The sequence below is a fragment of the Molothrus ater genome, chromosome 3 (genome assembly GCF_012460135.2).
Source record: "Molothrus ater isolate BHLD 08-10-18 breed brown headed cowbird chromosome 3, BPBGC_Mater_1.1, whole genome shotgun sequence".
Lineage (NCBI taxonomy): Eukaryota > Metazoa > Chordata > Aves > Passeriformes > Icteridae > Molothrus > Molothrus ater.
The window spans coordinates 29667123-29693496 of record NC_050480.2 but is presented as its reverse complement, the minus strand read 5'-3'; the positions used below and the strand labels follow the sequence as shown (position 1 = coordinate 29693496).

The 26374-nt window shown below is 41.8% G+C and overlaps 1 protein-coding gene across 2 annotated transcripts; it reads right to left on the bottom strand.

Annotated features, from left to right (window-relative positions):
- Window positions 1-404: 404 nt before the first annotated feature.
- LOC118685677 (potassium channel subfamily K member 17-like) lies at window positions 405-26089 on the bottom strand. 2 transcript variants are annotated; one of them, XM_036381324.1, is made up of 5 exons: window positions 25874-26089; window positions 14401-14515; window positions 5382-5548; window positions 4075-4243; window positions 405-2346 (listed from the first exon to the last, which is right to left on the bottom strand). In XM_036381324.1, exons 1-5 carry the CDS (start codon window positions 26087-26089, stop codon window positions 2051-2053), a joined length of 963 nt encoding a protein of 320 aa, XP_036237217.1. In that variant the 3' UTR covers window positions 405-2050. The 2 variants fall into 2 exon arrangements, with proteins under 2 accessions (XP_036237217.1, XP_036237218.1); XM_036381325.1 differs by lacking the exon at window positions 25874-26089 and adding an exon at window positions 19943-20358.
- Window positions 26090-26374: the final 285 nt, after the last annotated feature.

The following is a 26374-nucleotide window of genomic DNA, read 5'->3' as shown; positions in this document are numbered from 1 at the left end:
CAAAAGAAGAAACTCTTCTCAAATCTTCTACAAGCCTTCTCATCAAATAGCAGAGTTAGTAGAAATTCCCAGAGTCTGTGACATTTCAAGTAAAAGTTGAAACAGATTAACATAGTCATTCCTGTGCTTTGACAGCAGAAACTCTACTACCTCCAGGGCATCCCGATTTTACAATACACCTATACTTACTAAGCTTTGCCTGTGAAAAAGGGTGCAAAGGATATGCATTAAAGGGCCTCACATTTTGTGAAGTCAATTGTAATTTACTCATGTTTCAAGAAACACACTTTCTTCTTCAGGTAGGCCAATAAAACCTACATTGTGTATCCATCAGTGAAAACAAGAAAGATGAAACATGGAACAGAAAAGTTTATGCTAAAGGCTATTAAAAAAATTACACAATGTTCAAAAATTTGAAATGTATTTATTTTGCATCAGTATGATCCAAGAGGTCCACTGTCTCCCTTCCTGATATCTGCTGCCCCTTCAAACAGTATTTGAGAGAACATTTACTACTGTGCAATCAGAAAAAGGTCAACATTCTGAATTTCATTCAGCTGATCCTTTTGCTGCATTTTTTCCTATAATCAGTTCCACCAGATATCAATACTCAAGACTGGCCTCTTCTGGAAACAAACACTTTTTTCACAATATATGTTTCAGAACTTGTGTTCCTGAAGACTGTACACTTTTCACTCACTCCATTTCTGTGAATATAGCAATGAATATTTCTAATTCCTCAGTCCCATACTCCAACAGACTCTATTTTCAGTCTTTTCTCTTACAACCCCATGGGGCCTTAGGTTCATTGCAAAAGCTGAAGGCTCAATCAAATGCTTCATTCTGGTTTGCTGCCATGGTGAAGTTTTCAAAGTTAATGCTTAGGATGCAAATAGCCCAACAGGAATAACAAAATGAGAAGAACAGATAATGGAATACAAACAGCACCAGGAGTTAGACTGTTGTGCCCTTATAAATGGCACAATATTTAAAAAGATTTTTGAGAATTTGATGGAATTAAAAAGACGCAACCAAGTTCTTCTTCATGACTGACACAAAAACCAAATAAGCATGTCATTCCACAGATCAAAGGCAGTTGTTATTATATATAAGATGTTAGATAGAACAGGTACAGTACACTAATTATTCATGACATGAGAAGTTCATCACAATAGCATCTCTCGATCATAGTTGAAGAAAATTCAGTCTGTTTCTAGACTGAAGTAGCCCTTGTCAATATTGGCGATAGGAAAATGTTGGAACCACTGACTTTTAAAATTGCTTCTAGTCCTCCTTTTCTGACTTCCAAGATGTGACAAAATACAAATTTATCTAAATGAACTGTCGCATTGAGCTGATGACATTTGGTCTGCAAAATATTTCCAAGAATGAATCCACATAAGTTCTGAAGTAAGGAATAGCATACCCAGTCTCTTTCTGTTAGCAGACTTCTGATGTAGAAATTAGTTTTTAAAAAATTGAATGATCTGTTTCTATCAGGCACCTCTACGAGCTCTTCCTCATTGCCATCCCCATATGAACGATCAGAGAGCAAAACCTTGTTACCACCTTTCTCAAGCACAAGTATATAGGTGATGGTGCACATCTGCCATGATTGCTAGATAGCTTTAAACAGTGCTTTTCATTTCTTTTGGCAATATGCCATTTGTTTCCTGCATTAAATGGCACTTGCTTTTATGGCTGTGGCATTTGCAAAGTGCCATAGGTATAACTAGAGACTGCACAAATCATGTAAAGAAATGCACAGCAGCTAGTGCTGCTCAGGGATGTCAAAGATTACCTCACAGATTGAGGTAGGAGCGCAGATAACACTTCCACAAATCTACTTTTGGCTAAGAGTCCTGTTGGTAGTACTTGGTGGTGCTGGAACTGAAATATTCTGTCATTGTTCAATTCAAAATAAAAGCATTTCAAGCTCAATAAGCAAACTTTCACCCCATTCACAGGTCAGAGCAGCTCCACGTACACATTTCTAAATGGCTCATCTCTGGTGCACTAAAACCTGCAGGACACAGAATATTTTTCCTCCCTAGAGGGCTTCTGTAGGAGCTGTGTAAGAGTGAGATTCAACTGGTCCTTTCATTTTTGTGTCTTTGTCACAGCAGATCTCCGCATTTTGAAGTCCAGTCATGCTATTTTTGTTACCATCAATTAAATCTTCAGCCATCTCTGTGCTCTTCTTGTTGCATTGACAGAAGTAACTGGAGCTCTCTAGAATGTTGATGCAAAATTTGATAACCAGTGCTAGCCAGGCCATCCCAAAGAGGATCCATAGAGAGACTACATTCTTGTACCAGCTTGGATAGGTGCGATCTGGGTTCATCCCTACAACAGAACCACCCAAAACATTTCTACATTGGATCAAGAGTACCTCAAAGGAGACATTACATGTAAAGCAAAGACAGTTGAAATATCATTGGATATTAGTGATTTCTACATTAAAAAAATGTATGCCATCCACTTAGCATGTGAACTAATGTTGTAAGTATGTTTCATCATGTGTCAGCAACAGCCTAGTACTCCTTAAGAATTGTAAATATCACTCTCAAGAAAGAAAACTAAATCCCAAATTACATCCATGTCAAAGTGAAATTATCTACACTCAAGCACAGTTTAGTTTCTCTGCTTATCACTCAGCACCACAATATTCTATTAGCATGTAACAGACATCCCTGCAGGCAGAGAGGTAAGCAGGTTTTATGCACCACTATATGTATCTTGTTAAACCAGATATAAGCAAGAGTCTCTGAGAGCAGGAGAAAAGAGGCCTGAGCAGTCCTAAAACCTCTAAGAATAACCAAACCTTGGAAGACAATTTGAAATTATCACCAGCCTTCACGGCCACAAGAGTCACTCTCTGCAGGATCATGGACATCTTGGTGCCCATCAGGACTGCCAGATCCTTTTCTGCAGAGATGCTTCCCCACAGGTCATTTATTCCTCCCAGCTCTGTATCACAGTAGTGAGGAAACAGTGTGAAGGTCACTTGAACCTCATTTTTGAGGCATAAACCACTCATACAGAATTGTAAGGCAAAATTGTTTAGCCTCTATACATCACAACTGACATTCAATTATTCTCATACCAAACCTAGTGCCTCTGTGGCAGTATTCCAGTTACAAAGGTACTACACAGGTGAAGGCACAGCTGGAAGAGGAAGGAATACCAAATGCATTACCAGAAACTGAGAGAAGTAAAGCTGTTGTAGCACAGAGTTCAGCATCACCTGTAAAATCAGTACAGGAAAATGCTGACCTGACCCAGCTTTTGTCAAGCTCCATCTGGCTACCCTTACCCAAGCTAACTTTATTCCTAACTTATTTACATGTGCCTACACAAGCTCTAATCATAACTTTGATGCATTACAGACAAGTCCTAAGGTAATGCCACTAAGTTGTCTAAGCATCAAGCAAGTGCTATGAAGAAAAGAAAATAGCAAATCTGTAATAGGATGTTTTAGTCTTCTGTCTCTCAGGAATTCAAGAGTGCATATGTTCTATAATCAATTTGTTTTTAATGAGAAAGTCTTTATCAAAGAGGCGTGTCCTGTGTTTCAGCAAATGCAGTGGGTGTGAATTCAATCCCATTTCCTCTGGCAAAGGGTTTTGGCATCCAAAGCTAAGCAGTGCCTAGTGCCTGACAGCCTATACCTAAGTGATTTAAGTTGCCTTTTAGAAAATAATTACCTAGGGTTTTGACAGAAGAAACAGTCCCTGTCTGTTAATGAAGAGGCAGAGTGGCACTGGAGTGTGATAAGTGTGCCCTCAGCAACCACTGTGATTGAATCATGGCACTCCTGCTTGGTGGCGTAGTCATTCAAGGGAAAGGCCACTTCAGTGCCACTTACTGACTGGGAAACAATGCCTTTGTTCTTCCTCAGGTGGCATTGCTATGGCAGAAACCATGTCTTTTCCGACGTGCCAAATGCACACCACAACATACTGATCATCAGGTCTGGGGATTGCTACTGGTGCCAATCTGCCACATGGGGAGCTTCGTGTGTCATGGATTTGCTGTTCAGTAGGTGAAAGCAATGAAATGTGAACTACTCACCAATCACATAGTCTCCAAACCCTATAGTGCTGAGGGTAATGAAGGAATAGTAGAAGCCTTCTTCATAAGACCAGCCTTCTTTGTCAGAGAATAACAAGGGAGGTAGCAGGAGGAACAATAACAAGCCAGTTACCAGTGCACAGGTCTTCATCAGGAAGGAAGCTTTATTCTGGTAAAAGAGGAAGGGGAAAAAAAAATTGTCACAAGAAGGGAAGCAAGGAAAGTCCAGCTTGTTTTTCAGCTGGAGATGATGATGATATGATGATGGACTCCACAAAAGCATAAAAACATTCATTGAATTCCACTATAACAAATGGCATGTCTGCCCTACATGTGTGCTGGCTTCAGCTGGGATGGTTATTTTCTTCACAGTAGTTAGTAGGAGGTTGTGCTTTAAATTTGTGTTGAAAACAGTGATGGTAATAGAGAATGTTCTTATTGTTGCTGAGTAGTGCCTGCACAGTGTGAAGGCTTTCTCTGCTTCTCATCCCACCCCTCCAGTGAGTAGGCTGGGGGTACACAGGAATTTGGGAGGGGACACAGCCAGGACAGCTGAGCAAGTGACCAAAGGGATATTCTATACCATGCAGCATCATGTTCAGCATATAGAGCTGGAGGAAGAAGGAAGCAGGGAATGTTCAGAGTGATGGAGTTTGTCTTCCCAAGTAAGTGCTGCGCATGATGGAGTCCTCCTTTCCTGGGAATGGCTGCCTGCTGATAGAAAGTGGTGAACAAATTCCTTTTTTTATTTTGTTTGTGTGACCAACTTTTACTTTACTTATTAAATTGTCTTTACCTCAACCCATGATTTTTTACTCTTCTGGATTCTCTTCCCCATCCCCCTGGGAAGGGGTGAGTAACTGCATGGTGCTTAGATGCCAGCTGAGGTTAAACATTGACACTAAGCCAACACAAACTGGGCATCACCTTCATACGTCCTAAATTCATGCCAGTTTAAAGCCTGTTCCACAAATGCTCCCATGTAACTTACATATGCAATTCTAACTAAAACTGACGATAAACAGACTAGATAATCTAGGACTGTGCATTGCTCAATGCTTTATCACTTCTGTTGCTGTAGGGGAAGTCATTCATCACAGAATTTCCCTCAATTAATAAACAACTTTATCTGACACCTCAGAGGGCTGTCATAGACTAAATTTATTTGCTTCCAGTTATTCCTGAGTATTATTGCCTTTTTGGTCAAATAGTCAGCCAGGCTGTCCTTGTTCATCATAGGATCTCAAATACCAGACAAAGTCCTCTGTCTTTTTTTCTTTGAGACATGCCTGCCCCATACTGCTTACCTGCCAGTGAAACACCTCCTCTAGGCGACAGGCACAATGCTGAACCCCAAGCAGCATCAGGTGCCCAATTTCGTTCAGGACTACAAGGTTCAAGGGGATCCCAAAAAGTGCAAACACGATGCAGAAGATTCGACCAACTGCAGTGCTGGGGCTCAGGTTCCCATAGCCTAGACAAGGGATTTGATGAAATGCTTTAATGAAGCATTAAATCTAAAATAGTCTCTGCTTGCACCCCTTCCCCCTGGAGGGGTGAACCTCCATCATCCACAGAAGTTAGGTGAGAAGGTCACTGCTCCAAAAGGACCTTTTTTATAAATAACTGTAAGTTACATCCATTGTTTGTCATATCCTCTCATGGGCTGGAAAATAACATTCCTTTGCTGCCAATTTTGCTTAGTTCCTTTTCCATTTACCAGTCAACTTCCTCTCCCCTACCCACTGCCCTGGCTGGGATCTGACGTAAATGCAAATCTTCCGTTTAGTTCAATTTTTCTAAGCATTGTTGGCATGGGCTTTACTGGTACATGATCCTGCATGGCTGTCAGATGGTCTCTGAATCACAACAATAGTGTTTTAATTATAACAACCACCCTTTTCTACCTTTGTCCCACAGGACTAGTGAACTTAACACTGCCTCTTTGCTTATATTCTTTTGCACCACAAGTACCAAAAACATCTTAAATTGTCAAAATTATTGTCTAGAGTCAATATATCCAGAGAAATTACATTCAACCTATGTAAAATACTTTAATTTCTGACCTAAAGAAAAAGGAGTTTTAAATTTTTCCTCTTTCTTCTAGTCATAGGAAGTGATCTAATAAAAGGTCCTGCCTTGCAATCACAGCCTTGCTTGTATCCCCAGATTGTTCTGGCTTCAAAATCACTTGTCTTCATTCCACATACATTCTTTTTAAAATGTCCCATAAATTTTCAGACTTGCCCTTGTAATTTCCAGTGTCTTCTGCCACAAGAAAGTCAGATTTAACTAGGGTATATTTCACAGGATGCTTTCAAAGACGGAAGAACAAGCACACCACAAACATTTCAACACTGCCTTAGCCAGTCAGAGACCTATGGCCTTGACTACATTCCAAAATCACCTCTGCTCATTAGAGATTGCTGTATGTCTACAGAGGAGATTATCTTTTTACCACAAATAATGCTATCCCCTTCCCAGCACTGCCCAGCCACGGGCACAGCAAGCACAGAGGTGCCCCCTCCACTGCTGCCTTGCTACCCTGCTTTTGGGTGCTCTAGCCTCAGGGCAAATGAGCAGTGCCCAGCAGGGAGAGGCCCCAGGGCTGGCTCTGTATCCCAGATTAAGTGAGAGTGCAAACATCTGTGGTTAACTCCAGAGTCCCATTTATTCACTAACCTCTGTCACATGCCAGATGCAATAAGCCACTGACCAACAATGTAGAAATGTGCGCAGCTATGAGCTGGGGATATCTACACGTGCCAAATTTTTGCTAACAAAAATCTCACACCATGGGCAACTCTGCAATTGTGCATGTCTGCCAGCAAACTACACCCAGAAAATGGTCTGGGGGCAAACTATTCCTAAGTATGCACCCCCACAAATCCCAAATTTGATTCCATGGAGGACTTCCCCTTCAATAATTTTAGGCACACAATACACCTCCAATGGAGCCCCAGGAGCCTGTCCCTGGGAAGGGGGACAGCATCCTCCAGAAAGAATGGAGTGCTCTTATGTAACTAAATGTTTTGAAATACAGTCCAAAAAAAGGGGCTAAATTAAGACTTCATGCCAGTGCTACTCCTTCTTTGCAATGCTAATGCACTTTTCCCGAATGATTGCTAATTTCTGCCATCTTTCACCATTTCTAGACTAACAAGTATGGTAAATGAGACAAGTAGGCAAGAACATCTGGTAGATGACCCCTTCTAAGTGAATTATAGAAAGATGTGTCTGGTGTGATGCATTTCATACTGGCTGTGACATTTCAGTGGATTAGTTCCAATTTTTCTCTTATGGGATTAGGGTGTTTTGTGGCCTGACCTGGCCCTGGAGAAAGTGCTGGGGGGCATTTATGGTAGGGCTGGAGGCTGAAGATGAGTCACAATCATTTACAGCCAGTTATTCCCAAGGTAGTTTCCCCACAGCCTTTCCCCTTTCTTTTCCTTCTATATCAAGTTTTGAAAGACTCTGTAATGTCTTGGGCAGTTCTTTTAATCACAGATTTCTAAGTTTCTCTGCAGAAAAACACAAAAGAAGAAAGGCCCATGTTCTCTGGTCACTGTGTGAAGCACAGCAGCATTCAGAATTGTGGGGATGCCACATAGGGCTGGATGGCACCTAAACTTAACTCGTATGTTACAATTAATTTAGAATGGCAAGTTAAATGATGTAGGAAGGTCTAATGTGCACAGTAAACTCAGCCCTCCAAACACCAGACATGCTTTGCATTTGATTTCTCTGGCTCCCTTCTCCCTTGGATTCAGCAGCTTGAGACAATTTTCTGAAGACTTGGTACACAGTTGCTGTACACATGCCAAAAAAACCATGTCCCACCAGCTTTTATATAGGATATTAAGTGTAATCAAACAGCATAGGAGACTTTAGATCATGCAAAATGGCCAGAAATTTACTCCTGTCTGGTTACATCCACTTGTTCTTGCACTAGACAAAGAAATGCCAACCTAATTGTATATAAACCTTAACTGTTATAAAACTTAAGCAGGAATGGGAAAATGGGACTTCCTCTCTTCAGTATTAGTTGGTGTCTTAAATCATTGTGAGCTAGATATTAGAAGATCTGAACCAGATTCAGAAATTAAAACTGCACTGCCAGTTGTGTCACATCCCTCATGAGCCTGCTGCTGGGATGCCACTGGTACATGTCTGAGCAAAGACACACTGAGAAATGATCACTAAAAATTGCAAAGACATCTATGTGTGTTTCCACTGAAGCAGCTGGATTAAGTGCATGTATAGCTCCTCTTGTTTTGAAATAAGGTGTAATGTAAGTTAAGCTTCTTTGGAGGAAACAAGAATGGTTTTATTTCTAAATGCTCATAAGCATGTGCTTTAACTCATGTGCTTCTGTTACACGTATTAAGTAAGTAATACGTGTAACAGTAAGGATTTTTTCCCCTGCTTTCCCATTACATTCCTGCCCATAAGGGATTCAGAATCTCTGTAGACTTCTTAAGAAGATAAGACTTATTAGTAAAAGATCTTTTCATTCACAAGACAGTACTTGCAGTGCCCTCAGTTAACTGAGGCAGCTGCAACTTCCTGCTACCCACAATGAAAGATTTGTTCTCACTGTCCAGATATAAGAGTATTTTCATCAAAAAGTGCTTAGAACAAAACATGTCTATCATAGGCTGAAAAACATCTGAAAAAACAAATTTCATCTGCAGAAAAATCCAGGGTTAGCATTAAACCAAATCTCCCCCAAAAAAATGTGTTTGAGTGCTAAAATCACTAATAAAGCTATGGTTAGAGAAGCAACACTTGTTTTATTAAATCTTTTCTCCTACATGAAAGTATACAAGCCATCATTTCCTACAGACATGGGTCTAATCCCAAATTTACAGACTGCTCTTGTTGACAATATTTTGCTTTGAGTAACCAGGAATTCATCTAACCTGGGGGCCCGGTATCCACTGTGCAGTTCACTGAGGGGTATCAATGCCACAATTATTTTATTTTTCATTACACATTTAAATACTCAGTAAAACTTCTCTGCTTGGCAGTTGAGGTGATGTTCAGTGAGCCACATTCCTATTTTCCCAGGCACTGGAGGAAATTAAATCCTTAAACAATCCAGCTCCTCCCACCACTAACTCCTACTCTAACACTTTTCAGGAATTCTAAAATTTCTTTCCCTTGTGGTCTTTAAAAGTGATCTGGATGTTTTAATCCAGAAGAAATGAAAGGTTTTTTCCATGAAAAATTCAAATGTTTCATTGAAGGAAAAAAAAAAGAAAATTCACTTTAGATGGAAAAGACATCTTTGTGTAATTCATAGTAGAAAAACTACAAACACACCTTCTGATCACTCACACAGCCTTATGGTAATGTTTGTCTGGTTCCTTAAAATGTGAGCATGGCCCCAGCTTAGCTGGAAGGTGGCCCTGACAAAGCACTCACTAGCCTGCTCTGACCTCATAGCTGGCTGCTTTAAGCAGACAGTTGCACTGGAGATCTCCTCAGGTACCAGGAAGCCTGAATCATTTTATGATCTTACAAGCATTAGGATTTTCAGAGGTAATTTGGTACCACCTACATGCACCTGAAGATCAGCAAGTCAGGGGTTCCCATCCTCCCTCCTGCTTTGAATGGCTCCATAACTATATAAAACATAATAACATGCTGGCTTCTCAACCTTCTTGTCAGATTTCACATTGTACCCACCAAGTCTGCACTAAGTTCAAGAACACTTATCAGCTGCACACAGCTGAGGACACCTGGCATGGGAAGTCAGCTATTCCCAATTCATCCATCCAGGGAGGATGCTACGGGCATGGAGCCTGTACACATGGGACAGAAACAGGACAAAATCCCCAAGCAGCCACACTGCTGGCATTGGCTTCTCAGTTTTACGGTTAGAACAAACCAAAAATTTTAAGAATTTGATTTTAAAGCTAGTGGTGGGAGAATCTCAGGAACTGTGTCTTATATGGGGAAGCTCACTGGGACCCTGGCAGGTTGAACCAGGGAAGTTATTAACAGTTTCAGCCCTATGAAGTTCCAGATGAGAGTAAAATTTGGTTGCACACTCCTTCACTGAGTGAAAAAAATGCTTCAGATGAGTACTGCAGTCTTTGACTCATGCTGTGCATACACTGAAAGCTCTGTAGTGAGCTTAGGCTCAGCTGGGTAAGATAGCATGCAGTCAGGAAAGCAGGCCACATTTCCAGTGCTCAGGAGATAGCTCAGAGGATGCTGCTGTGAGTGGCTGTCCCCAAACCCACCAGTGACCTCCCATGGACCACTGTGCCACATCCTCCTCGGCCAAGCCTATAGAGAAGCTCTGCCAGCTGTCACAGGGCAGGGAAAAGATCAACACATCAACACTGGCAGCTTTTCAGCTGAGAATTCCCCTACACAAGAGGATCCTGAGGTTCACAGAGGATTCAAATATCAAAGTGGTTCCAAGTAACCACTTTGAGACATGAAGTTAGTTTAACTGAATTCCCCAACAGATTGTCAGCCAGCAATAGGAGGAACCTGACCATTTTTCAGGAGCTCCACCAGACACTGGGCAGCACTGCAGATGGCCAGAGTCTTCACGAAACTCTTGCTGCCCAAAGCTTTACCCTACCAGAATTTCACAGCCCTGAACTTGCTACTGTTTTATTCCTTACACTGGGATCCTCTGGGGCAACTACTAAATGTCTGTAACAGGGTGGTTAATACCATCACTCACTGAATAGCCTGATCTGTGCCTCTGTTGTTGTCTCCCAGTTCTTTGGGGTACTGCTTTTAGGAGCTATGTATGGTGCTAACCAGAGAAGGAAAGAAAAGGGAGAAGGTATTTCCCTTTTCCTTCACAGTGAGATGGTTTACTTGCCCCCTTTTATATTTTAAAAAAGGGCCCTTGAAATTCATACAACTGAATTCCAGTGGTTGCGCCATCACAAAATGGCAACACAGCACTAGGCAATGGCATCCATCCACCCAATATTAAGTGGGACATTCAGGCTAGAGAGAGCAATACTCCTTCTACTCTTAGGCTCAGCCTCATCACTGACTACAGAAAGAGCCTTTCCCTAGCACCTTCTCTGAAATTACACCACCCTGTGGTCGTTTGACTTTAGGAACTTTGATCTTGTGCCCCACTCTGAACTTGCTTTGACCTCTGCCCTGTTAGTCCAAACTAAAAGGAGGAGAGTAAACACAGAAAGGAGAGACTTTGTGTCGGCAAGGGATAAAGAAGTCTGAGAGATAAAATCAGCAGCAAGTTAGCTTTTCTTTCTTTAATCATGTTTACTACTACAGCTCTACAGGAACTCTGAGGATGACCCTTCAAGAAATTGGAGAAAGGGTTCTTATGGAAAAATCTGCAGAAAATGAGATAACATAAAATATGGCATGATATAATATGTCAAGGACAGCAACGAGGAAAGCACAGAAGCGTAACAGTGTGGAGAAAGAATCAGCAGGTGGCCAGGACTGACCATACCAAAGTTATAAATGCAATTCCATTCAAATCATGAGATTGGCCAAAAACTACATAGGCTTTGGGGCACCTCTTTAAACAAGAGGTTTTAGTTCATACATATCTCGTCTTTAAACATCTGCAATTGAGGCACCAACTATGTCCAGCCTGCAGGTTAGAACTTGCTATGTTTTTAAGCAAAGTTCACATGCTGCTTCTAATCACTAGTAGTGAAAATAGATGAGGCTCTCATTTAACTGGAAGAAGGATACAGTGCAGAAGATGCTGCAACAGGAAACATGGGGATTTAAACCTCGTTAGTGGGGAAAGAAGCTAATGCCCCTCAGTTGGTGTTAATGGGGAAAGAAGTTATCATCCCCTCCTGTATCCCAGTGAGAAAGTGTTCTGGTAAGGACTTGAGAAATGGACCTCGCCTTCTGTGGAAGGGTTAAAGCACCTAAAGTAAACACAGAAGCTGGCAGAACAGAAATGGATGAAGGTAAAAGTGATAGTGGTTTTGGCAGTGCTGTTTGAGAAGACTAAGGACAAGAGTCACAAAGATGCTATTTTGCATAAGAGGCCAGCAAGGCATAGATAGCATTAATTACAAAGAAAAAATGTGGAAGAGACAAACAGGCCAAAGGACTTGCTGCAGCTGGAACACATGGAATAGAGGCCATCCATATTCTTCAAAATAGTACCCCTAAATTCCTGAGAATCTTTCTTCTGCTTTATCATCTTAACTCTACCCTTCCTGAACTCATTTGCCAGAATGCCTTGGGTTTTAAGTCCTATGGGCTAATCTTGTGCAGATGGACCTGCTTTCATTGGCTCCATAATCACAGCCTGAGATAAACCCTTCCTTGCCATGTAAGAACACTAAAAGCGCTACAAATTCTCCAGAAGCCTTCTCAGTTGTCATTTATCTCATTGCCCCACCTTATACATGAAATTTCCCATTGTGACTGACCCCTCTGAGCTTCATTGAGTTCTTTGGAAAGGAGTTTGTCTCTTTACTTGACATAATCAATTATCCTTCCCAGTCACACCATGGTATCCTCATCGAGGCTGAACCCCTCAACTACCTCAAGAATTTGCATAAAGAGAGATTATGATAGTAGACTCAGGGTAAGGCTCCGTGAAACCATTTGCAGTTTTCTCTTCTACAACATATTGTTATCAACAGAGTGTTATGACACTAATCTGTATGCAACTAACAATTTCACTTGAAAAAGCAGAGTGAAGGGTCCAGTCCTCTGAAGTTTTCTGCACAGAAATGGCTTGTATGGCATTCTCAAATCCGCAATTGAAAATCATTAACAAGTCTCTAGAGTCATAGCACCAGCTTTAAAATCATGAGATAAAGAGCTGCAAGATTTGGTTCCTTTCAATTGTCTCTGCTATCAACTCAGTTGTGTCATGCCCTCTCCTCCTCCCCTACAGCCATCAGGACAAGGGGTTTACTTAAAAAAAGAGGGGAGTGGGGGCAGGGGGTTGGGGTGGGAAGAGTAGCTTAGCAGCTACTCTTTGTATAGAAGAGCAGAAATGCTTAGTCTAGGTCTCTGCCAACATCACAACATCCCCTTGTTTTATTATTTTAACATGATAAATTTGATTCTTCCTAAATATCATTAATTTAAATTGGCCATGGTGAAACAGTCACTCTGATGGCTTAGAAACTCATCAGGATTCACTACTGAGGCACGCAAAGCAGCTCTGAGCAGATGCTGCTTTGTACCAAAGGCTGGAAGGAACTGACCAGGCTCTGCTGGAAACCCATAACCTGAGTAAGCCTGTCTGATGAGCCTCCACTGCCATCATCTGGTGCAACCCTTGCCTGGCAGTGCAGCACACCGAAAGTGTGTTCCCAACCAGAACAATGCATGTGCAAAGGAGCAGGACAGAAAGATGTACTGAGTCACAGGAAGATGACACACCACCACCCACTCACCTCCACCCCCAGAGAAAACCCACAAACCCTCTCTTTGAGCTCATGCTTGGGGGCTTAGTGTTCTGGAGCCAATGTATCTTCAAAAACAATCAGATATCAAAAGAAGGTTCCATTTGGGTACAAAAAGAAAAATCTTGATTAAAAAAAAATACTTAAAGAGAGCTGACAAATCAAAAAACCTGTGAGGGATTTTTGATACCCAACAACCATCTCTCCACATACTCTCCCTTACTTTTTTTTTAATACTGGGTCATACCATAAGAAAAAGACATCAGGCAAGTTATTAATAGTTTTGGGGACAGGGGACACAAAATATGACAATAATTAACAACATCTGCCTTAACTAGCTCTGTACCCAGTACATTTTATTTTTTCCACTTTCCCTCCCCCTACTTATTTCCATCATTTCTTCATGGCTTTGCATTACCCAATTGCTGAAACCCGAGTCAACTGAATTGTGATGTTTATCCAGTTATTTAACTTCCACTTGAACAAGCAGGTCCTCATCTAATACAGGCAGTAATAAGGAGGAATAATTCATAAATACAGTCTCTGAAGACACAACAGCCAGCATTAAAAATTGTCCAAGATAATTCCTGTCCTTGTGATAGGAAAAGCCCATTTCAATGCACAATTCACTTCAGACCTCTCAGAGTGCACAAGACTTGGGAAAGTCCAGGCAGTGCAGTACCATGAAGTTCAGGCCCCAGAAGCCATGTAATTTATCAGGATTATGTCCTGATCTAATTATCCCTGTGTCTGATCAGTTAGAGATCATTACTGGCACTGACAAAGCACTCCTAGGGCTGGAGTCATGGGTGCTTCCCTACTGCAAGCTCCAGGGAACCACACAGTGCTGGAGCAGTATCTGAGTACAGGCCCTCATTCCCACTCTTTTCCCACCTATGAGGTGGCCCTGTAAGCAGGGAGCTCTTACCAATGGTTGTTATTGCAGATATGGAGAAGAAGAAAGACCCACTGTAGTCCCACCTGCCCAGGCTAGTGGTGTTTCCCTGGAGGGTAATGCCACTCTTGTAGGCTTGGATGATACCCTGCAAAGAGACAATAACATGAGATCCCACAAACCCCTTTAAGGCAAGTTCATGTGACTGGTAACCAAACTACAACCACTTCTGATTCTGTTGTTTCCCTTTTGTAGCAGAGGATCTCTTGTGCCTTAGAGACCAAAGGGCTGCAAGGTCAGAAAAGCCAAAGCCAGCATATTGCTTCTAAGAAAAGGGCATCTACAGCAATACAGTAAAGTTGCACATGCACATGGTAGATTATATAGATAAATGCGGAACAGATTAGAGGTAAGATCTAACTAGAGAAGGCCTAGACAGACAATAATTAAGACTGCCTTATGACATATTCATTAGGAAAATGAAATGTTTCCAGATGGGATATTCCAATGGCAGAAGTCCCAGAGCAGCAAATATATACACATATGTAAATGATACAGATCCCTTGCAGAGAAGCCCCCTGGACTGGGGAGGAATGTATCTGGTGTGTTATAGGAGACTGAGACTACTCAGGTTGGCCAATACGTCCCCACATTGGGACTACAAATGGGAATGAACACATCAGATTAGCATTATGCCTGATTATGTTCAATCTTCCTGGGAAAGACTTAGAAGTCACTACATGAAGTGTGCAGAGTTATGCCAAAATAAGATATGAGACATCTTAACAGTGCCCACATCTGACTATACCTTCTCATGCCAACAAAATCAATGATAGTTGTGTCCAAAACAACATTAATCACAGCACGGACACTAAACATTTCACACTTCACTTGACAGTTGATTATCTTTGAATGCAAAGTGTAACCAAGAACACATAAAATTCATCATCTCTGAAAAAGACATGCAGATACTAAATAATACTGTCCCCATCCCAACAAAAAAGACTGATAAAACTTTCACCACTGATAATAAAAGGAATCACACTCAGATTTTGATCAGTTTTTGGTTTTGCAAAGGAGTTGTAGTTTGTACATCCACCACACAAACTGGCACGTCAAGCCTGCAAAGTGAGGAAGCTTTGTCCCATTTTACTGATGTAATGTGCTCTACATAATTTTTATTATTTTTATAATATTATACAAGGCCGTGAATTAAAAACTGTTTCCAGGGTCCCAAGCAGCAGCTTAACTAAAAGGATCATTACCTCTTTTCTCTAGAGCTACTAATTCTCACACAAAGATGGAGCAGCTCAGAAATCAACACATTTTTCTAAGCAATAAACACTGTTTGATAATGCATTCTCAGAAATATCTTGATTTACTCATAACTGAAGGCAACTTAAATCCCTTAGAGTCACACTACAATCTATTAAATTCTAAATTATGAGACAGAGCAGAGAGCCTGTGCTCTGAGAAGGGCTAAGGACCACAGATGTTGTATTGCGTTTTGCTTCCTTCTGTAATTATCCCTGAAAAAAACAAAAAACAAGAACAAGAGAGAGAAAAGATTGCCTCAAAAAGCCTCCAAAAGGATTTATTTTGAACAGTTGTGTGTAATTCCCCCACCCACTGTTCTTCTTCCAGGTCTGGTGTCTGCACTGAGGTTTGTCAGGTTACATGGCGTGCAGGCTGACAACATTTGACCTTCGGTTTAAGAAGTGTAAGAAATTCTGCAGACAATGGCCTAGAAAGGAATCAGTGTGCATGAACATAAAATAACTTCCAAAGTTAGTCAAATGTCAAGAGAGACAATGGAAAATTATTATATAGATGACCTATTTCCCCCCCCCCCTCCAGAGACCAGTAGTTAAATTTGAAATAAAAAGCTTGATATTTTCCTCAAAATTTCCTTCTGAAAACTGTGGTCTCTGCAGTTCTTAGTTAGTCTTGAACACATATATACCTTCTGGAACAGCCACAGTCCAGTTCTCGGATAAATTTATTACCAGCTGGATCAGGGATACTTGAAAAACTCAAACATGCAGCATGTTGGTTGTCCATTCTCCTGCCTGATGTCTTGCTGATACAAGCTCAGCAGTAGATAATATTACACTCGACATCAAGTTTTAAAGCCAAAAACACTTAAGAACCAGAGAGGATTGCAAGAACCTGTGGCACAACTGGCCCAAAGAAATGGAAAAACCTTCATGCAGAAAAGGGAAACAAAGAGCCCTCAAAAGACATAATGTGAAAAGCAAGCAGCAGTAACCAAGTCATTAAATGTTTAATTTCACATTTTTGCAGCACTTCTGTTTTGCTTGGTTTAGAAGCAAGAGGCTGAGCAGTTGTGAGCACTTATGCCAGCTTTGCAGTGACTCGTAACAACTTAGAATCCCAGGGTCACTGTAAACCTTCCCCAGGCAGTGATGCTACTGCCAGGAAGCACAGGATGTGTCTTGAGGCTCTGAAGACACAGCATTTGCCCTAAACGGACAGTGACCTGCACTGCTGGCAGTGGGAAGGAAGTACCATGGAACCATTGCTCACTGGCAGAGAGCAAGCCCTGAGCTTGCAGCATGCCAGCTGTTTTCTGTTCCTGGTACTGAGGCACTTGGTGTGCTTGCTGAGGTCTCCAAGCCCTTTCAGCAAGAAGTCTCTAAGCATTCATTTGTTAAATCTTGTTATCAAATAACCAGAGAACACCATTAGGCCCACCCACCTGTTGAAGCCAGCCCAAAGGGGGAGCACTGAATATTCATGCAAATCAAAGCCACTTGAATAAAACAACACTCCCAGAAAAAAATGTCAAGTTCATTACTGTTAGGAAGAAAGAGTAACTGATGCCACCCTTAAAAGGGAAGATTCACAGTGGTTGGAGATAAGGATACAGTCTTTGTTTTCCTAAAGTAAAAAATGTTTTATTATACTATCTAGAATCAACCTTTGACATAGCAACAATGATGACAGAAAACAAAAGATTGACTCTTCTGAGAATTGTAGAACTAATGGAGCTTGCCTTCCTGCAGATGTGCCCATGGGGGCAGATTCATGAAAGAGAAATCCATTGATGGCTATTAATGCACAGAGATTACTTCTGGCACAGGAAGTCATTGGATTGCAAACTCCTGAAGGCTGACCGAGCATTCAGGGAGATATCAGTGAATATTCTCCTTAATTTACTATATTCCTTTAGACTTTTGCTCTTTCTCTTTAGATTTTAGACTATTGCTCTTTTTCATAGAAAAATTAAAAATGGTTTATAATTTTAGAGAGAATACAGGAAAAAACCTAGCTGATAAACACTAGCAGAACAGCTGAATTCTCCCTGCTTTTTCCATTGAAGAGGTGTTGATATGTCTCTGTTATGGATTTTCAAATAAATTTGAAGTATATTTTAGCCTGTGTGTTCAGGAGGTACTAAAAAGAAAGTGAATCACACATGTTGCATAAGTGCTTAGTTTCCTTAGCCAGCCTTTTTGAGAACCAGAAACTTTGCTTTACTTTATGATTACTTCGAGGGGAAATCCTAGGTGTTTTGCTTTTTCTCTTAATTATGCTGATTTGTACACTGATTAGGAGATAGGATAGAGGACTAGGAGATTTGTACAGTGTCTGCCTCAAAACCTAATGCATTAAAAGGCACTAGGAGAAGAAGCATCTTAAATCCAGTGTTCAAAAGCAGTTATCTGCCTAACCTAAGACCTCAGTCAATACCACAACCACCCAAAAAATACTGAACTTGCAGAGCTTGGGCTTGATATTTTGGGAACTTTAAAGGTCATGTGCAATTCAGAAAGCAGAAAGGAAACAGGTGGGTGGTTAAAATACTAAGAAAAAGCCAGAATGCAGTGGTTTTTTGGTTTCTACTGACAGACAAGCTGTACAACATAAAACCATCATTTCACTTCTCTGCACTTACTTCCCCCTCTCTAAAGTGGTAATAATTTAAAGTTTGCAGTGACTACTGCATCTTAGCTGACAATACTTACGTAATTTTAAACTACAGATAAAAGTTTTGTGGGAATTATTGTAACTCCTACAGGATTTATAAATTGAGATTTTAAATTCTTAGACCTTCATGGGTCAATGAAACTTCATTTGCAGGCTGCTAATTTTCTCATTCAAGTAGGTTGTTCTGCTTTTTGACCATGCAAGTGATGTCCACTCAAAGAGGTTTATTTAAAATGTAGATGCCTATCCTGTTACCTTTGTTAGAAAAAAAAAGTCTCAGAATAGTCAACTTGAGCTTCCAGCTCCACCTTTCTCAAGTATAAACTCTGAAGTTTCAGTTAGGAATGGCATAAACTCATGCTTGCAAATACAAGCTCTATGTTAGATTACATCCCAGTAAAAAAGGCTGCTTTGTGCATATTTCTACAAGGAACTCCCTGCTTGAATTCAAGCTAAGGGGTAACCCTGTGAGGAAGCTGTGGATTTCTGTTGACTCCCTTATCACACTTATTTTAGGATGGCAATACTCCTTTCTTTCCCTGTCCTTTACTATCAGCCACTGGTTCTTTCTGCAGCAACACCCAAACACAACGTTACCACAGTTTCCTTATCATAGTCAAAAAAAGAAACTAAAAAAATTAAATCACTCCTGCAGCCTGAATTTTAACCCTTCACAGCTCTGGGGCTGCACTTCCACAGGGGATTGATAATGCATGACTCACCTATACTGGAGTTTTACCAGTTCTACTCAGCTTTGCAGCAATAAACCCAAAGTAGTTATTACAGTCATACCAGCAAAAATTCAACCATACACTTTGAATTACACTCAAAAGATCTGTTCATACTGTCTAGCTAAAAGAAACCAACTCCAAAACAAACAAAAAAAAAAAAAACCCCAAAAACAAACCACCAAAACCCAGCCCCAACAACTACAGTTTGATTTCCACTTGACATTTGAGTATTGCATCTTCCTCCCCCAAAAATGTAGGTTAATTCTTTTGTATTTGCTGCAGAGCCACTCTATCCTTCAGCCATACCCATAAGTCCCATTTACCATGTTTGCTGTGTTATCAGCTCTGGGCAACTCCCAGCTTTCTCAGCTTACACTTCCTCCCCTCCACAATTATCATCACATGTGGGCCCCCCACCACCTGCCTGTGGCTGCAGCACAGCTTCTGATGACCAAGTCCTGCAAAAGGAAGGACCATTATTTAATCTGACCTCATTGACACCAGCTAAAAATTCTGTCTTTCACCTCTGCACTGAGTCACAACAGCATATGACCAGCATACAGCTTTCAAAAAAGGTATTTAAGGTCAGCAGTAAAGAATGAATGAATGTGTATATGTAAACTGAGGCACTATGTTCTTCACAATCTCTTTCTTCAGAACACTATGCTTCTCTTTCCTCCCATAATCTTTACAGCAAAAAATAAGCTTTATATAAATGATTAAACAGACTGATTCTAATCTGCCTACCCTCCCCAGTATGAGCAAGTTAAGTGAAAACGACAAAAGCAAAGCCCCAAAAGCTTATGACTCTACCAAATATATCCATAAGAATTCATGACTTTTTTTTTTTTTTTTCTGGAGGAAACCATCAGGGAAAGAGTCATAAAAACGACCTTTTTATAAACTGTGGCTCCTGTCACTGCTGTTATCCTGTTTCTGAACTGTGGCATTCTGGCCAGAGGTGACAGTAATCCTGAGATACCTTTAAAGGCAAAAGCAGTATTTAGTAAGTGTATTTGAAAGCAGTTCTCAAAGAAGGTAAAAATTGACTGGCATAAGAATCTTTATTCTTAGTTTAGTTGAAGTTTATATATTCATGTACAGAAATCAACTTTTCCAGGGCATACATGAACTCCTGAAAATGGCTTGCCTCCTTCCAGACAATTTCCTCACCTTTGCAACATATAAAGGAGGAAAATAAGGTGTTCAAAAGGCACCAAGCTACCACTTAGATTAATAAGAAAACAACTCACAAACTTTGTGCACTGGAAATTCTGTGCAACGTTGGCATATAAACATTCATTTATGCCTCACAGGATACCAGATGTAAATGAAAGAAAATAGTTAACATTAACATTGGTCTCAGATTGCAAGGACAAAGGTCAATTAATTTCCAAATAATTGACAAATAGATTATTAATCCCACTTTCCCTCCCAGCCATGAGCTCTGATCCTTGTCTTTGTCTGGAGAGTAAATTTACATGAATTCTGCCTGAAAGAACTGGCACAAAAAAAAACCCCACCAAAAAACAAACAAACAAAAAACCCAGCTGGGTTTTCTTTTGAATTCATAGTGTTGTTTTTTTTTTTTTCCTTAATTTTATGCCACTTGAATAACCTCAGAGCAGATCAAGTAACCGCTCCCCCATCTCCCCAGCAATGTTTGCCAATGTAATTGGCACTAGTTCCTCAATACCAAAGGAACCATGAGAGCAAAAGCACTTTTACTTCACAGCTGGATGTGCACTACGGATTCTAGAATTCATCTAGACTTACTCACCAACAGGAGAGGAACAAAAGATGTAGCCTAGAGGAGTAATGCTGCAACCAATGCTACTGTGAACCACTAGTACTTTTTCTGAAAATTAAGCTTTTATATCGAGGAAGAATCTGTGGTGTGATTAATGAGACAGAGTGTTGCTGAATTCCAGTCACTTCCCAAACCCCAATGACAACAGCTGGGCTGCAACAGAAATAGGCAGGGCCTGTTGAAAGAAGTTCAAAGAAGTTGTCTGTATAATTAACAGAATACAGAGAGGTTGCATTGCATTATCCTAGTAAAACCGAGATTTTTTTCCCCCGTTGTTTTTCTTTTAATTGCATTAAAAAAGATAAAGTATGAAGAACAATATGTATAAGAATAACCCAAATCTTCAAACAACTGACAACAATTACCATTTCTCCTTTTAGAAGGCACCCCCAGTCTTGAGCTATTCACTGCTAGTTGTTGGTCTCAAATCTTCTGGTAGGACAGACTATTGAGACACACACCACTCAAATGCAGCTGGCTACACTCCCTTGTTACTTCTCACCAAGCCTGACCAGCTGTAACTTGGAATTTGATAATATCAAAAGAACATATCTCTCTTGGCAGAGGTATGATATAATAGGCTGCCATGCTTTTTCCCTTGCCTTTCTCTTTTTGAACACAGGTACTAGACACTACCAGAAGACCTAGGGCTGAGCCAACTAACCAGAAAGAGGTCATCAGAGGAAGGTGATGTCTTCTCATCACCTTCTAAGAAGTCTGATGACATAGTGCCAGCCTACTGCCTTACAGAATAATGATTTTACCTTCAACAACTTCTGTCAATGGGATGCTAGAAGATGGTATTATTAGCACAGAATGCACATCCTTGGAAAGGCACCCACAGCTCTTTTAACCAGCAGGTCTAGAGAATGATGAATTGGCTGTAGCTTAAGCAAAGCAGCAGTACATTTTGATAACCACAAAGTTGGAAAAAACGATTACAGGGGATCAACCCTGTGACAAGGTAATGTAACCAAATTGAGTTCCATATAGATTTTAAAGCTCCACAATACCAGGAGTCAGTGCTGTTCCTTTAAGGCCCTCACCACTGGCAGGTGATCTCTGATGCTCACCCCTTCCTGTTGCATCATTTGAGTGCAAGATTATTTTAGTAAACTGTGTTTGCAGGGTTTTATTTCCTGACAGCTGTCACAATTCTCTGCTGGTTCAATGTCAGTACAAGCCAAGGTATTGATGAGAATCTTTCAGTCATGTGGGATCTCATTGCTCTTGTAAACATCTACTCAAACTCTCTGTGTACCTCTAGCTGTTGACTCTGGAGATAAGAGTATCTAGATCCACCTGCAGCCATTTAGTTTATAACCTGCCCTTTGGCATTAGGCCCTTTTCACTAAACCTTACATCTTTCTAGAAATAAGAAAAAAAATTAGCTCAGCTTTCATTTTCTCATTTTATGAAAGCAACTGTCTTCAAATAGCATTATATATCGACAACAGAAAACCAATAGAACAATATAATAAGAATTGGAAACATCTGTACTAGGGAAATATGTATACAACACAAAAGGTTTCTATAAAAAAAAAAAAAGAAGGATAGCATGAAAGGGATGTCATGGTAGTAGGTAATACACAAAAAGTGCTGTTCCAAGCTTGGCCCTACAGCCAATCATCTGATCAAAGAGACACTGGCAAGTACAGCAGCTGAGTGCCTGTAACCATTGAAAATAATGCAGGAAAAGGAGTGAGTTTGGAGGGCAGCTCAGCTGGACTAGAGCTACATATACACTCACACTATGCAGTAAAGCACTTTTGTACTAGAAGTGATTTACACCAAAGCATGTCTAGGTGTCCCCAACCCCAAAAGGACAGAAAGGGCCTCAGCTCCAAGAAATATGCTCATACATAAAGCGTCCTCTTTGTGTGTAGCCTCACCTTCTGGACATTTCCAGAAACTAGAACCAACATAATTTTTGCCTGGACATAGATATTTTTCTCCCCAGCTGAGTCCAGCTACTTTTCTTCATTGTATTGAAAGTGGATCACCTGCAATCTGTCCTATCATTGCATCTGCTGCCATCTTCTGCAAGTCTTGTTACTGAGGGCTTCCTTTTATGTGACCTCACACCCAGTAATTCCAGCATGTAAAGATCACCACCATAATGATAATAAAAGGGCAGATATCACCCTCTTTGCATGCTGCCTAGTGGCACATGGGGATGGCCTGCTCTCAGTCTTGTTCCTGCTGAGCACGTGTGCAGTCAGACTGCATACAATAGCAGAACAATCGTCTGGGTTTAGATGGGTCAACAGAGTCAAACTTATGTGTTCCTTGAGTAAACATCACTGGATGCACTGTAGTGAGACTTGTGGCCACAGTGCCTCCATTGTGCCCTCTGTGTGTGCATAAACACATGACCATGCATTGTTTATCTGCTTAGCATTTGCAGGTGCTACTTTTAACTACTCGGGATATGTGGAACTGCTCCTGCAGGGGAAGAGCTGGCCAATTCCTCCAGGCAAGAGAGCCCCAACAAAATCCAGCTACAGGAAGCAGGGGCACACCACCACAGATGTCACACACTTTCTAACACATTCTCCTCCGCTGTTGTTTTTATTGTTGGTCTGCTATTTTCACCTCCTTCCATCCTCTCCTTTGTTAAGTAGAAGGCTGCTTCTTCCTTGGAAAGGACCCAAGTCATAGAAATTACTGAATGATAATTCACTCATCTAGCTACTGCAGCATGGTTTGTTTGCTTTGCTTCCCTCCAAACCATCCTCACTCCCTGCTCTCCTGCTAGCTCCTTAAAGCTGGAGCTCTCTGCTGCTCCCCCATCTGCACAAGGGTTGGAACAGTGGATTTCCCCTCCCAGCTGGTAACTAGGAACTAAGTGATAAACAGGTTGTAAAATTACATTTGTACATTGCTCAGCAAACTAGGATTTTTTTCATATTGGCCCATATACACTTAAAACAAACACAGTTTAGCATTATCTGGAATCCAAGAGCTATAAGAAAACAATGAGGAGTTGCCAGTAATGTCAAGGCAATTAAAATTCACACATTGCTTTACGTTTTCACAAACATGCTTTATGTCTTTCTTAATTAGCAAATAATCAGCTGTGTATCTAGAAGACAAGTTTCTTATCTGAAAAGAGCCAGTGATGACACTGCCTGATAAACTATGTGCAATATACTGCAATAACAATTTACTGCACACAAAACCATCTCTTTTTCAGCATACCTAGAGCATGCCAGTGATTGCTGCCTAGGAAATTAGAAAAGAGTATAGGAAAGTATCAGTTCTGTGGATTTTTGAGGATTAATTTCTCAGCATTAAAGTTATTCAAAATAACACACAAAGACATTCAAACTCAGAGTATGGCTTCTCAGAGCATGAAGGCACACACAGACACTGCACAAAATGAAACAAAGCTTATTTGTAACTTTCCCATCAAGGGCTTGCTCAGTCACAATTAAGTACTCACACAGCATATTGTAACAACCTCTGGTCTAAAGGGATTTGAGTGGTTTTCCTATTCTCGGGATATCAAGAACACATAGAGGTCATGCTGCAGTAAAACAAACTGACAGAATGACATTTCTACCTATTTAGTTGTGATTATCTTCTCTCCATTACTAGCTCATTACCATCATTCACCAAGGGCTTGCAACCCCTGGGCAAGTGCCATACCAGGTGCTCACTACACAATGGGCCAGTGCTGAATGAAGCTTAACTAAGATCCAGCTTTATGAAATGCCAGACTGATCTTCTCTGCTCTATTTCTCACTTCTCTCTATTTAAATTCCACAGGTAGCATAGCTCACACCATAAGTAGTAAAAGTGGGTACTACAGTAGCTTACAAAGGCCCAAATTTATAGCATATGATCACTGTACTACTGACTGCCAACAGAGAATATACCACTCAGAAAGCCAAGGGATAAAAATATGACATAAGGAATCAGCATAATTTTGGCTGCCAGAGCCTTGCTGAAACACCCTTGATCATCCCATTTGATGGCTTTAGTATTTTCCTCTCTGCTGAAGAGGAAAAAAAAAAGTATATATCAGAGTTCCAAGTTTCTTAGATTCTTTGAACTGCAGTGACCAGCTCCTATGGTTTCAGTCATCACGGTACACTGTTTTTACAAACAAACAAAAACCCACCAAAACAAAACAAACCAACCCCAGGGTTTTCTTCGTATTTGGCAACATCTATTTGAGGCAGACACACCAAAGCAAGGAGTATATACTCAACTACCAGCACCTACTGAAATCAAAGGGTTTGGGTAAGTACTCAAGACACTTCAATAGTGCAGGTTTTTCTTTTTCAAGCAAAAGCTGAGCAAAGAGAGAACCCATTTATGTCACTTTGCCTGTATCTGTATCATAAAAATTCAACCATCTGTACTTTAGTAAGACTGCATTTGTTGTTGCTTTACATTTTGCAACCATCCTACAAATATCTTCAGAAGCATTTTTAAGGATAACTTAAGAGACCTAAGCACTTTCCCTTTAAACAAGTAGAAGATGGAAAAAGTTTGTCACGAGTATAAACATCAACTAAATTTACCACGACAAAGCCTTCCCATTAGAATTTACCGCTTGCAAGACGTCACAGCCTATAACTCACGCTTCCGAAGTGCAAGAGCAAACCTAAACCACCTGTAATTAACGGCACGTAATTGTCACATAACGGGACACTCCACCACCTTCGGTCATCCGGCGGCGCTTCAAAACCGCGAACGCCGCGGCTCTTGGGAGGGCAGCGGAGAACGAGAGCATCTCTCCATCAGCGGGGAGCACAGGCCGCCGCAGCAGCGGCAGAGGCGGCTGCCCACGGAAAGCTCCCACGCCGTGGGCGGCTTCTTCGGGATGTATGCGCATACACTAACACAAGGAAAAATTACTGTTTTTTGTTGGTTTTGTTAAAGTTACTCGGGGGCTGGAGGCGCGGTTGGTGCCGCTTTCCCCCCGCTCTCGCCCTCCGGGCCGGAGGCAGCGCCTGCCCCGCAGCCCCAGCGGGCGCTGAGCTCCTGGCGCGCCCGGGCTCACCTCGATGAGCCGCTGCAGGGCGGGCCCCTGCAGGCAGGTGTGGTTGGCCAGCAGCTCCCAGTGCTCCCGGAGGAGGTTCTGGGCCGCCTGCACCTCGGCCGGCCGCTCCAGCGCCTGCAGCACGACGGCGCCCAGCCCCAGGTAGCCCACGTATGCCGCCAGCAGCACCAGCACCCCCCAGCGCCGCCGCCGCCGCTGCTGCCGCGCCGCCACCATCGGCCCCGCTGCCGCCGCCGCCCCCGGCGCTGGAGAAGCGGCTCGGCCCGGGGCGGGAGGAGAGGGCAGCGCCGGCCCGGCAGCGCCCGGCCCCCAGCACCTCCCCCGGCCTGCCCCTTCCCACCCGCAGCGGCGAAGAGGGGAGCCCAGAGCCGTGCTGGGCAGAGAAGGCGATGGTGGTGCTCGTCTGCAGCCCACCCCACCGCCCTCGTCCTTGTCTGGCGCCGCTCCAGGTCCCACCCGTCTGTCCCACAGCGCGGCCCAGGGCTCCCTGATCCGCTCCGC